Here is a 13,694-nt window from a genome sequence, read left to right as displayed (position 1 = left end):
ATAACTCTATAGAAACAGACCATCTTCTCTGTGATGGTCTCTGTACTGATGGAGGTCTGATAGAGGATCAGGACTACACTGAGACTGGTTCAGAACCAGGTAAAAGTTCCTCACAGTGACTTACGGGAATATTTTGACTTTTCATTTATATCTGAATATATATTGATAAGCTGATTTAAAAACATTTCATGATCATTTCTGGCCCAGTCCTCGGGTGTGAATTGACATATTACTGCCTCCTACCTTAGTTTATGTGGCAACCATCATTAAATGGTCAATAAATCAGATTCTATTACTGCTACTTGGAATAATAAATTCACTGGCCAACAGTTTACCTCCAAAGACGGGACGCCCTTGCTGATTGGCTGGGGGTACTCTCGAAAGATGCGCTCTTCGTCCAGGAACTTGCCGTCCCTCCCATTGCTGGCCGGCTGGAAAAGCCCGTAGTTGAGCACGTCATTCAGGCTCTGATTCAGCGTGCACAAGATCCGCTGCTTGGCAACCCAGACCGTCGCATCCGGGTTGAACCGCATGCATTTCTGGTTGGGTGGAGAGAGGAGGGGAAAGATAGAAAATGGATTAGAAATGAAATGGAGTGTTTTCTGACAATCACAACAATCAACACAAACTAAATATTCATCTTAGAAAGCAACGTGAGACACTCGTGAACTGGACTTCCAACTTTTGATTGACGGATGCAAATAAGAGACAACGAATGTCGCCCAATTAAAATAGTTCAGTCACTTTAATAACACTTTGCAGTTACTCCAAACAAACCACGCAGCGATGCCAAGCTTTGCATTGTGTTCTTGTGACTGAGCTGTGTGAGGATGTAATTGACACGACCCCTTTTGCCTCCTGGTCTTTTTCCAGCACCGGCTTCCCCGTGGTAGAAAAAAACAACAACACAATGCTGGATTCCTGGCCCGGTCCGAATCAGAGGGGATTACGGGCGGTGTGCCGCGGCATTCGGGGAAGTGTCTGTGAGTGTTTACAGTCGGATGTGCTGCTCAGCCGGCGATAGCAGCCCTGCGTCTGTGATAAAGGCTGAAGGGATGAGCAGCCTGTGAACTCTGCCTACCCATAATCCTCTCGCCTGGCGGGGGAGCGAGCGGAGAGGAGGAGAGGAGGGGAAGGAAAAGACGAAAGGTCGAAGGTATACAAAAACAGATGTCTGGCATCTGGCAGGGCTGTTTGGACTGATATGGCCTTCTTTCATTCTGCTGGTTTATTACAGTGGCAAACATCCATCAGCTCCCATTATTGCTCCCGGACGTGAGCTCAACTTAAAACAATATGGAGGAAGTTTTCCAGGGAACAGGAGCTCTTGTTGCGTCCTGGTCATCATCACGGGAAGAGTACGTTTTTGTGTTCTGTCACAAAATAAAAGCATACGCGGCACAACTAGTGACGAAATAAGAGCTAAATAGTAAAAGCAGTCTCCTACAGCTTAATTACTACACTGTCCTCTTCACTGGTGAAACTCGTCAACGCTAAGATAAGTATTGCAGCAGAAAAAGAGGCTGGTGCAAAAACATTTAAGTATAATAAATAACCGATCAAACCGAAAAAGCTATAATAAATAAGTAAATCGTAAAACTAACAAAACTAAAATGAGATAGAGTCGGACTGAATGGTTGAGTTCAGGGTTTAACCTTCTGCACCCTAAGCCCTATTTTTAGGCCTCTGCTCAAAAATTGCATACCCATACTAAAAAGAGTGTATTTCTACACTATTTAAATACACTACAAGGTGTGTTTAAATAGTTTGGGTGTTTTAATAAAGGTAACACTTGTGAGATTTGTTCAGATTTGTAAATATCAGTATATATGTTACTGGTTAAGAGTAAATTAAGATGGCACACAGCACAAATTGAACATTTTAATTTGAAGGGTCGAAGGAAATATCTTGTATTTTTCAACCTGGGCCTCATAGACGCTTTTACAGCCGACGTTATGATCGTGTCACAGCTTTAGCAAAGGGCTAACTAGCGGACAGCTGGCTACTTAGCTTGCTTGCTAATTCACTGGTTACAGAAAATGATCCAAACAAAGTTGTCACTTGAATGAATGTGTTTTCCTACACTGGGACAACAGTATGTGGATGAAGCGTTAAGTTGTTAAACTTAACTCATTTAGCGACCGGCTAGTTAGCCAGCTAGCTACCAACACACACACACACACACACACACACACACACACACAGCTATTTTCTGCTGCCGTCTGACTTGATGATGGTTGCACATTTTTCCACTGGCCGCTGATGATCATGGAAACCAGAAACAGAAATAGCTTTCTCAAACCCTGACAGCAAGTCTGCCATTGTGTCCAATATTTGAATGATTACCAAAGTGAGCTCTGAAAAGATGGCGTCTCCATCTGGATGCATGAGCTGTGTCCTGGCATGGAACGAGAGGGAAGATGGACGAAATAAAGTGAGAAAAAAAACCAACTTATTTTAGGAGAACATTTGAAAGATTGAAGAAGCGAAGACACATAAAAGCATGTGCAAAAGAGGAACCATCACCACGTCTTTTTTCCTGTGATTTTAACTTTAACATTGTCATGGCCAAGGGTGCATCTGTAGTGATGGTTTGTCTGGTTTGGGGGCAATTTGCACGAGCAGGATGTTTTGGGTTGGTAGAGGGTTTGGCTGCTCTTGGTATTAGCGTATTGGCTCTGAAGGATGGTGTATTCTTAAATGATGGTGCAAACGGTAGGTTTTTTGTCAGAACTACGCGTTTGCAAAGACAGTAAATTACATCATTAAGGTCCTTTTGGCTTGCATCTGATTTAAGACTAAAATAATCCCAAATTGCATAATGTAATAAACCTTTTGTATCTCAGTTGTTCACAGATAAAAACAACACATTAACTATTTCTTGTTGAAACAGCCTGAAGAGACTTCCTGTCTGTCGTTTGACAATAAATAGTTACAACACATAACTTGTTTGTTTGTTTTAGTAAATATAAAACCAATCAGAAATGATTTCTTATTTAGTGAGCTTTAGGTGTTGGTGTGTTTAACATTGTACAGAGTCATAGCTGCTTCCCGCGACCTCCAGTCTTAATGCTAAGCTACGCTAATCACCTCCTGGCTCTAGCTCAGTATTTAACGATGAGAGTGGGTTCTATCTTCTCATCTCACTCACGTGACGTAAATAAATAAAGGTATTTCCCATAAATGTTCAGTTAAATATACATAGATTTGCAGGTATTGCGAACAAAACTACCTTTGATGAACATCATATATAAAATGAGGCAATGAGGTGTAAGTTATGAATTATTTTAAAATCCGTCAGATGTTCAGACTGCATAAGCCTCTTTTTGCACCCGGACACGGAGGCACATCACATGCACGTTCAAATTCGTTTGAATTATTCAACTGAGTTTGATTTCCAAGTGGACTGTGTGACTCAATCATGTGATCAAGTGGCACCGCGGGGCGCTCGGTGATGAATGTGAAATCAGGAGCATTAGTGCGTACATGTGAGAGAGCTTAGTGCACATGTGAACACACACACACACACACACACACACACACACACACACACACACACACACACACACACACACACACACACACACACACACACCCTACAGAACGCTGGAGTTACAACCACCGAGCTAATTACATCAAAGGGTCATGAGTTCATCTCTGGGTTAAATCTGTACCTTGAGGATCCAGCCCCACTGGACCACACACAATATTCTGTTCAGAGTTCCCGTTCAGGAAGCTACAGTGCTTCTGAAAAGAGCTCTGAAGCGGCTGCATATAGCCGTATGCTGTGTTCACCTCAGTGGACACAAATGAAAAGATTTGCGGGGTAAAAGGACATCCAAATAGAGTGCTGCCGGAATGAGTACGACAACCAGGAAATGAGTCAGCATTTTTGCACAAAGTCGGTGTGTTTTCTGAATGCGTTTGTAGTTAGATCTCTGAAATCAGGTCTGTGTTTAACAAAAGCTGAAGAGATTCTAACGGTTAGTTGTCTTATATAAAACAGGTCAGTGAACGCCCCTCTGGTGGATCTTAATGAGTGTAAATGAGACGACTAAAGAACTCACTAGAACATGAAGTCAGGTGACCGTGGTGGAAACATAATAAAAGTGGAGTTTATTAGTGAAGAAAAGTTTGTTTGCCAGAAGAATAAAGAATATTTTCTGCAATAATCTAAAATTCTAAATTAGCATCACACAAGCCACACAACTTCCAGATTGGCCTTCAAAAATAAGTAATCCATGCAGCACTCTGTCTGTTTGATTTTCTATAGAGTGAGAATAAAGGAGGGAAACTGCAGGAGAGCGATGTGGTGGAGAAGGAGATCTCTGCATACTTCCTTTATAGCCTAACGTTAGCTTTTAAACTTCTGCTGATTGTATTCACGCTTCCAACATCATAAAAGGTGTTTATTTGTGAAGAAATCTTTGTTATCCATTGGCTTTCTGTTGAGGGAACTAGTGCGATCTTAACGACCCGTTGGGTCTACGCAAACATCCCTGCAGCTGTCAAAAGGACATCAAAATGGACAAAATGAGATAGAGAGTCAGAATAAAGGAGGGGAACCCAGGAGAGAGATGTGGTGTCGACGTAAAGCTCTGCCATGCAACTTCCTGCTCCCCCCTCGCTTTCTTCTTCTGCCCCTCTGTTGTGCATTGCCCCAGCTCATGAAGAGGGAAGACGCTCGGAGCTCACTGTACTCTCACGTCCATCCAGTGCGAAGCTCCCCGGGGACACGCGCATCAAACAAAGAGCCACAGCACCGAGCTGAGATGAATGCACTGTACAGACCCAGGCAGCGGCTCCAGCTGCTCATTGCACACGGGACTTACCGCTGGGCTTTGATGATAAACCTTCACACCCGGAACCTTCTCTGGGAACGACACTACCCAGCACCGGCAACGGTGCATGAGCCGCACGATCAATGGGGGTGCGGCACCCAGTCGTAATCTGCCCACAGCAGTCACTCCCGAGTCTTCCACATGTTGTTCTCCCTCACACAGTACCACCTGGGGCTTCATGCAGAGCAACAGTGTGAGGCTAACCAATGCATGGGGCCGCAGTGTGCATGAAACATTCATAGCTTCTACTGTTTGAATTAATAAAACATATTAATGCTCTACTGTTTAAGCTGCGTTGTTATGCACAAACACGTCATCATCGGCGTAGGAGAATGGATGTTAGAGCCAGAGATGTATTTTACCGTGTCCCCCCCATCTTTTATCAAACGGTATCGAACCATCTCACGCCCACGCCGTCAACTGTCCTCCTTCATTAGCTGCCATCCAACACAATCCCGCGTCCACGCCGCAGTTATTTACCATCGGAATAAAGAGTCGCATTAATGCAAACACCCTCACCTACGCACGAGTCTATACATCAACGGCCCACGTGTCGCCCACTCAACATTCACACGCCGCCGCTTGTTATTAAGGGAGAAGGACACCACATGTTGGCCAGAGCTCCCCGAAGAGAGATTTGTGTTTCAGAGGTCATTAATATGCATGCTCTGTCATTGGCTTAAAAGTTAGAGCCCGTTATTTATACATGAGAGGAAGTGATAAAAACGAGTTACAGGATAGAAGGAAGGTTATCATGATACCAAATTAAACCTTGAGCCTCCTTATGGGTATCTTTAAGATTTAATGCCAGATTGCGAGTACAATTTTTATATCTATCTCGCTGTATGTCTCTCTTTTTGATCAAATATAAAGTCTGGATATTTTAGACTGAGTAGGGATTACCATTGTGTACATGTATAAATGAGACCCTCTCTCGAGCTGCAAGCGAGATTGAGTGAGATGTCGGTCACTGTGAAGACCTTTAACATCTGGAAACAGCGGCTGTTTGTTTCCACTCACATGCCCCCTTTTTTCCCCTCCACCCTTTCTAAAATACAGCCGTTTGTTTAATGCATGCTGAAACTGAAAAGCCACAGAGAGCCCTGCAGTGAGAGTGCATCAAAGACACAGTGTTCTGCTCCAGTTTACTGCCGACCAGCTTCCAAAAAAGCTCTCAGGTGTCAAACACGCCATCATTAATTCTGCGGTGGATCCCGAGAAGACGTCTGGACAATCAATACTCTGCATGTCAACACTGAACAAAACAAATCTAGTTCATATTTCATATCGACTCCCACGCGTTAACGTGACCGTCCTTCACATTGAGTCTGTCCCTCACCGTCTGCTGCAGGTCGGGGACGAGGACGCGGATGACCAGCGAGTTGATGTGGATGTCGTCCATGCGGCTCGGCGACGGCTCGGCGGTGGCCCTTATGGTCTCGTAAATGGTTTCTTCGCGGGAGCTGTCGGAGGCGCAGTCGTCGGAGTAGTCGGAAAAGCTCTGGGCCATCTCATCCTCGCTGGAGGTGGGGCTCCGGGGCATAGCCTGCAGGCCCGGCGGATTCAGCTGGGGACACACAGGGACAGGGACAGGGACAGGGGGGTAAAAGGTCACATACGCTCAAAACTGTTCATTAGAAAACATCATGCTTTAGAGAGCCCCACACAGAAGGTGCTTGTTGGCTTATCCTCATCCATTCTGGGCTCACAGGCTGCTTCAGGAGACTCCCGGAGGACTTAAGGTGACTGTCTTCACATGAAGCCAAAGAGCTTCAGGAGGTTAAAAACAAACTGCACCTCTAAAGGTCCTACTGCTAAACCGGTCGGTGGCCCAGATGAGCGCACTCTATTAATCTGAGGCGTCAACATGATTCATGGACCAGAAGATGAAGAGAAATCTCAGCCATCGGTGCTGGTGGACTACGCTCTCTCTCCTGGATCAAGACATTTAAAAGAAGCTGAATGTCTAACACACACACACACACACACACGGATTCCTCATTAGAGGCTTGAATATCATTCATTGAACACATGCAGATGTTTGACCTTAAACACAGTGGAATGGCATTTAGAGGTCATTGAATGAATGTGATATGTTTGGGAGTGAAATGGAGAATAGCTGCTCACTTCCATGTCGTTTTCATACAACTCTCTGGATTGAGTCTATAGTGTAAATATATAGAGCGTGAGCCTCTCAGTGCAACACAAACTCAAAGCAGCCAACGCACAGGAAGTTAAACGAGCAATCAGTGGGACTGAAAGAGTCGCTGCAGCGCCATCAACAAGGTCATCTCTTCTCATCGGCTCTGAGAGGAGCAGAGCCGTCCTTCACCTTCCAGCGCTGTGGTTTGATGAAGGAGACGCTCTTCACCCAGAAAGAGGACAGACGAGACATTTCAGCTGGAGGGCTGTTTGAAGACGGTCCAGGCTGAGTCATGTGTGTCCCCTTGCACCATACATATATACACATATATATGTATATATATGTTTCCATTAGCAGAGATGTCATTGTGTCATGTCATGGTCCCAGACACCTGGACACTGATGAGAATGTGCTCTGATAACAAGACGTAAAAGTCTCCGTTCCTCTCGGCTGTGGATGGATAGATTTTTTATTTCCACGGATTGTTTTTTGTCTCCTGGTAATAAAAACGGTGTTTTCAGTGGTAAAATGTACAAAACTCATTAAACGTATTTAGAAAAACTGCCAGTTTGCACATAAATTCTGGTTTATTTCTGCACATTTCTGTGTTACTTCCTGCTGACTTCATACTGATAATTGTTAACATTCTCTTGCATGTTTTTTTTCCAATCAGCATGTGGCCAATTACAAACTGTGTGTGTGTGTGTGTGTGTGTGTGTGTGTGTGTGTGTGTGTGTGTGTGTGTTTGCATTAAAATTGAATGTGCTCATAGTGTGCTGAAAAAAAAAAGATAAAAAATCATTAAATATTCCATTTACATGCTCGGTGCGGAGGTTAATTTGATGAATATTTTCTTTCGAGCTCGTATATGCGAACGTGCTGATGTGGCTTTGGTGTCCATGGCAACCACAGCTGCACGTGCCGGTTGACTGTTTACATCCCTTTTGTTCTCTTTAAGGAGACGCATCAAACGCGTCGCACAGCGAGACGAAATCAGAAATAGACGGACGTCTTTCTGCTTTTCTGTGTACCTTTTATCTGCACGAAAATGCATTTACAGAATGTGACGTGATACTTGTGATGTATATATGTCTTGTTATATGTTTGGATGTTTGCTGGAATAAAAACTAACTAACTGACAAGAATTTAAAGAGTCAGTCTGTTCTTTATGTACATTTCTGAAGAAGAACTCTCAGGTGTTTAGTGATGAAGCGTGAACGTTTCCAGAGTAAGTGAACTGTACTTCTCATGGTGGACTATTGTTAATATGAAAGGTATGATGACCCGTCATTATAGGTTATTAGGAATGGGGAAAAACTAGCATGTTGGTATTGTGCGTTTCTTCAAACCACAGGATACACTGACCGTCAGAGTTTATGAACCATTTGGTAGCTACGTCTCATATCATGTTTAACGACGTTGAAAACGATTGGTTAGGTTTAGCAACAAATCTGGTTGAGTTGAAAGAAATAGCGTAACAACCGTAACAACTTAAGTAGCGTAAATGAATCAGAACTGCTCTCAGTGGACTTTTTCTAAGATAAGTTCCAGAACGAGCTCAAAGTCAACGTTTACTGTCCCACAGGACACGAGCAGCGGCCTCCTGGGTGAAAGTCCTGCGTTTGTTGGAGCCGCTAGTCCTTCGTGCCGAAGACGACTTCCTCGTTATTATTACACAACGTAACTCTCGATACCGGCCGCTCCAGATACTACGTCACATGCTGCGACAGAATCCACAAACAACAACAACTAAGCGTCATCTTGTTTTTTGTCAAGGGACGACATTGCTTCACCTGGTTGGATCAACCTCATTACTCCACATTAAGAAAATAAAACGTTCAATAAGTCTAACATGAGGATAAAGTACATTACAGAAAGAACATGGATGAAAAATTGTTTATGAATCTTGCCGGCATTACCAAGGTTTTGCAATTTTTGCTCGTAAATTGTCGTCTTTCAACTCGTAAATTTTCCTAAACATGGACAAGCAGCGTTGAGTTCTTCTGCTCCACATGTCTGGAACAAAGTCCCAGAAAGCTGCAGGTCTGCAGAGACCCTCAGCTCCTTTAGATCCAGACTGAAGACGTCTCTGTTTGCTGCTGCCTTTGATTGAACAACATTCAAGGACATTAATCCATTTCTGCATTTTACTACTGTATTTTATTTCTTAAACTGAACTGCAACTATTATTCTGTTTTTAGCTTTTTAGTGTTTTAATGACTGTTTTTAATGTTTCAATGACTGTTCTTAATTGTTTTTAAATCTCCTTTTCTTTTGCATTATGTTTTGATGCTTTTAATGGTTTTATGTGAAGCACTTTGAATTGCCTTGTTGTTGAAATGTAATATACAAATAAACGTGCCTTGCCTCCTATATCGATGATTTGCTTCCTCTGAATGTCACCCCGCGCACACAAGTGACCTGATTCAGAAGCTGTGGTCATCCGGCTCTGCAGAGGAGTCAGTGAGACCCCCCCCCCCCCCCCCCCCCCTCCCCCCCCCCCCTCACACAGGGTTCACCTCCAGCCGCCCGACCTCACGTCTCACACCGTGAACCCCAACGCTGACGCTCACCAGCGGCAACAAAAAAAAAAAAAAGGCAAATCAAAGATGCAAATAATTCCTTCTTGTCACACAATGTGATAATTATCACCTGATTAGCATGCTGATTCATTCACAGCCAAGTCTCTCTCAAAGACAACACTAAGCAGACATGCCTGAAGACGTGTTATTAAATGGAAAACCATAAGCGGTTCTAATTTTTAGATTTATTTTTATTTTTCGTATTCAGGCATGAGTGTCTCATAACAAACACATTTAAAACAAGATTTCTTGACAATAGAGCTCCAAAATTATTTTTGATTGGTGATGAACGTTTAGAATCATTAAAGATTTATTCATGATTAACCAATAACACACAATAACAACGTTGATCGATTCGTTCTGTTTGTTTATTAAAACGCCGTTTTTAAGACGAAGCAAAACTTAAAAGAGCCAAAGACCGGATGTAAGAAGAGCACATGGTCACCGTGACATCATCCGTTGGTTTGTGGACCGATGTTTTGAAGCTCTTGAGTTCAGCGTCTTGGTTTTTGGCAACCAGAAGTGACACGAGAGGGCGGAGCTTAATACACCGGACGCTGAATAAAACATTTTTAAGCAACCAAAATGTTACAAACAACTTTCCTGAAGTGAAAACTCACTGTGAAAGAGTTAAAGTTGTAAAACGAAAACACGGACAACGTCACCTGTCAATCACTGTGTAGCCCCGCCCCTAAATCATCCCCTCTTTCTGGTCTGTTTGACTCTAAATGGAGCATAATGTACTAAATGAACATCATGCTGTATTGAAGAAGACTGTAAACTAGAGATTGAGACCATAAACTCATGTTTACAATGTTTACTGAGGGAATAAATCAAGAGAGAAGTAGAGTCATTTTAGACTAGACTTCTACACAACCAGAGGAGTCGCCCCCTGGTGGACACTAGAGAGAATGCAGCTTTAAGGCACTGATATAACTTTCTAGACCTGGAGATTTCTGCCTGCTTGTCACCAAAATGAGAATAGCTAGTCCACCTTAAAAGGTCAGTCCACCTTTAGTGAGCATGAGCTGAACTTGTGGCTAACTTTGGTGTTGATGTGATGGAGACTTTTTACGACGCATCGCGGCTGCTTCACTGCAGACGGTCTCGATGTCTGCGCAGCACTTCAACCACAGCGTCCGGCACGGAAGCAGCTGGTCCCGTCGGTTAACGGTCACAGATCGGTTAACGAGGGTCAGGAAAAGGTCAGAAACATTCTAACTCGGCGTCGATGCAAACTGATGACATTCACCATGCGTCATGTGTAGCAGCTTCTACAGGTGAGCCTCATTCACCGGATTCTGCAGCAGGACGCCGTGACATCCAGTCGGGTTTTCAAAACGTGCTTCACCGTCACACCGGGGGAACTTCAACGGGGCTGAAATGCTCCGTCTGGCTTCAAGTGGCTTCACTTTCTCTGGCTGCTTTTATGAAAGTGAAGGTGTGAAGGTGTGAAGGTGTGAAGGTGTGAAGGTGTGACGGTGCGAGTGAGACAGAGAGAGGAGGAGGAGGAGGAGGAGGAGGAGGAGGAGGGGTTTGTCGTTTTTGTACCACTTCTACTTTCACACTCTCAGAGTGGGCGTCTATTGTAAGGAGCAGCCGACTCGTCCCTGGACTCATTTTTCCGTCCACACCCTCAGCTCACTTCATTCAGCGGTGTAATTGAAAAGATGAAAAGACTTCCTCGCAGACGCTTTAGGTGCCTAAGAGAGTTTCCAGAGTTCAGCGATGATCACAGTCATTTGCTTTTGATTAGCACGAGTCGAGCATGTGTGTAATAGAGAGCTGAGAGAAAGAAGAAAGAAGAAAGATGGCGGCCGATCTCTCCGGTGACAACGTCTGTGACGACAGAATGAATACACTCAATCTTTTGCTTTAACGCTGCAATCAGCTGTGTTCTAATGGCACTTTGAACACAACAGAGAGTTCACACACGTCCTTATTTAAAGACGAGTCGCTCCTTTACCTTTGCAGTGGCTGACCTCAGAGCAGCTGCAGGAACGTAAACACCGATGTGAAGCTGGCATTAACTTATATAATATATTATATGAGTATATATTCAGGGATGGTTTGTCCTTCTCAAAGCGCTTTTCGCCTCCAAACACGGAGACATGAGAGGCAGAAGAATATATTAAAACTCATTAAAACGACGTCAGACCTCGGAGCAAAGTTACTGCAACGACACTAAGGACACTAACGTTACCAGTGTTATTTAAACCAGACTCACGCTGTCAGCGAGCCGGCAGGGAAAGGTTACCTGAGACACCGACTCCGTTACATGCACATTCATTATCCACCATCATTCTCAATATGACGTTTGGATGTTCTGAATTAGTTCTTATTCAAATGAAAGCATGTGTGTGATGTGTGTTAATATTCTTCATGTGTTCAGCTCCTTCACTATCAGAGTCTCTCTCTGCGTTGAACACAAACCAACCAGTCAACAGTGAGTAGAGCTGGAGTAGAGATGATGTCCAGAAGAACAGAAGGAGAAACATCATGAAGGATTTGGACATCAACAGGTTTCTGGATATGAAAAGATATCTTCTAGAGAAGCTGTTTGAAGGAATGAAAGAGGTCCAACAAGTCCTCCTGAAAGAGGTCCAACAAGTCCTCCACCTCTGGACCACTGAAAACTAGCCTACTGGAGAACTATGGTGGCCTTCAGGTAACGTAAAAACCACAGACTGTATATAAGAAGTGGACGCAGTCATCGTGGACTGATGTTTTGAAGCCTCGTATTTTGCCGTCGCCATCTTGGATTACGGCCGTCGCCATGTTGTTTTATTTGCAACCAGTGACCAGGAAGTGACCACATCTGGACTGAGGAGGAGTGACGTAGAGACGCCGTATACGTCTCTGGTAGAGACCTGTCAATCACTGTGTAGCCCCGCCCCTAAATCATACCCTCTTTCTGGTCTGTGTGACTCTAAATGGAGCATAATGTACTAAATGAACATCATGCTGTATTGAAGAAGACTGTAAACTAGAGATTGAGACCATAAACTCATGTTTACAATGTTTACTGAGGGAATAAATCAAGAGAGAAGTAGAGTCATTTTAGACTAGACTTCTATACAACCAGAAGAGTCGCCCCCTGGTGGACACTAGAGAGAATGCAGCTTTAACACATGAAGCTTTGACTTCACTTTACAGAACTGGAGGTTGTCTCCTGGTATGAACGGGACTATTAGTAGAATATTGATTTTTATTATCCATGTGGATATAAGGAATATTGTCTTTTTTCTGAAAAAGGGCAAAAATCTGAATATTTGGTTCATTTAAACGTCGTCACTGTGACAAAGAGGAACTACGGGTTCTTCCTCCCTCTTTCAAAGAGCCTGCAGAGATCTTCAGCTGTTATCTCCTTTTGCGGACGGTCCTTTACTACAAAGTCATTTTGTTTTGAATCTTCTACTTTATTGCAAATGACAGAATTAGAATCAAACACACTCCTCAGCCTTGAAGTCTGGACCTTGTCGGCTTCACTTAATGTGAACTGTAGCTTCAATGACGCTTCACTTCTCAATGTGTCGAGCACGAAAAACTGCACGGACCTTCAAATTACTGGAACCTGCAAAGAATCGAAACCCAGAAAATAACTAGAGAGCAAACTGGGCAAAGAAAGAAGACTGGATAACAGGTACGATTACAACTGTGTCACCAGGCAGTCAGAGGCATCACAGTCTCATGGTGTATCAAACCATTTCTGATGCATGCTGCATAGTTCATATCTGAAGGCAAATAAAGTGATTAAAACCAACCTGAACGTTGTGATGAGACATGTTAAACCTGGACTCTAGACTCTGAGATCTGGACTAAAGAGAACCTAACTAGACTGAGGTGGACTCTGCAGCTCTGCAGTGGAACTGAATGATCTGGATTATTATCCTGTTGCGTGTTGTAAGAATCAAAAATCAAACATGTTATCGTACCGAGAGCGACGGGCGGCGACTTGATCAGACGGCAAATAATCTGAATCACTTCCTGCAGGAATCATAATATTTGATCTGTCAACACCAACAGCTCAGCTGAATTTTACAGTTAAGCCAATGATACTTGTTTGGTCAGACTAGAGGAAAGAAAACATTTATTTTAATACTTTGTTTGTTTACGTCTGTAGATTTC

General features: G+C 43.5%; 1 protein-coding gene across 1 annotated transcript in view; it reads right to left on the bottom strand.

The window, feature by feature from the left end:
* LOC137886317 (SH3 and multiple ankyrin repeat domains protein 2-like) overlaps positions 1 to 13,694 on the bottom strand; it is a gene marked incomplete at its 3' end in the record, with an annotated part of 102,463 nt that overhangs the window by 43,243 nt on the left and 45,526 nt on the right. Inside the window, exons 3-4 of the mRNA XM_068728732.1 lie at positions 6,181 to 6,408; positions 336 to 539 (exon numbers count right to left, since the gene is read on the bottom strand). Coding sequence (XP_068584833.1) covers positions 336 to 539; positions 6,181 to 6,408 — 432 coding nt within the window. The remainder of the gene's footprint in view (positions 1 to 335; positions 540 to 6,180; positions 6,409 to 13,694) is intronic.

This window comes from Cebidichthys violaceus, unplaced genomic scaffold (genome assembly GCF_023349555.1).
Source record: "Cebidichthys violaceus isolate CVI_PGR_0920_01 unplaced genomic scaffold, fCebVio1.0.p SCAF_43, whole genome shotgun sequence".
In the NCBI taxonomy this organism is placed as follows: Eukaryota; Metazoa; Chordata; class Actinopteri; order Perciformes; family Stichaeidae; genus Cebidichthys; species Cebidichthys violaceus.
Note: the sequence above shows the minus strand (reverse complement) of the source record. Positions and strands in the feature narration are given on the sequence as shown.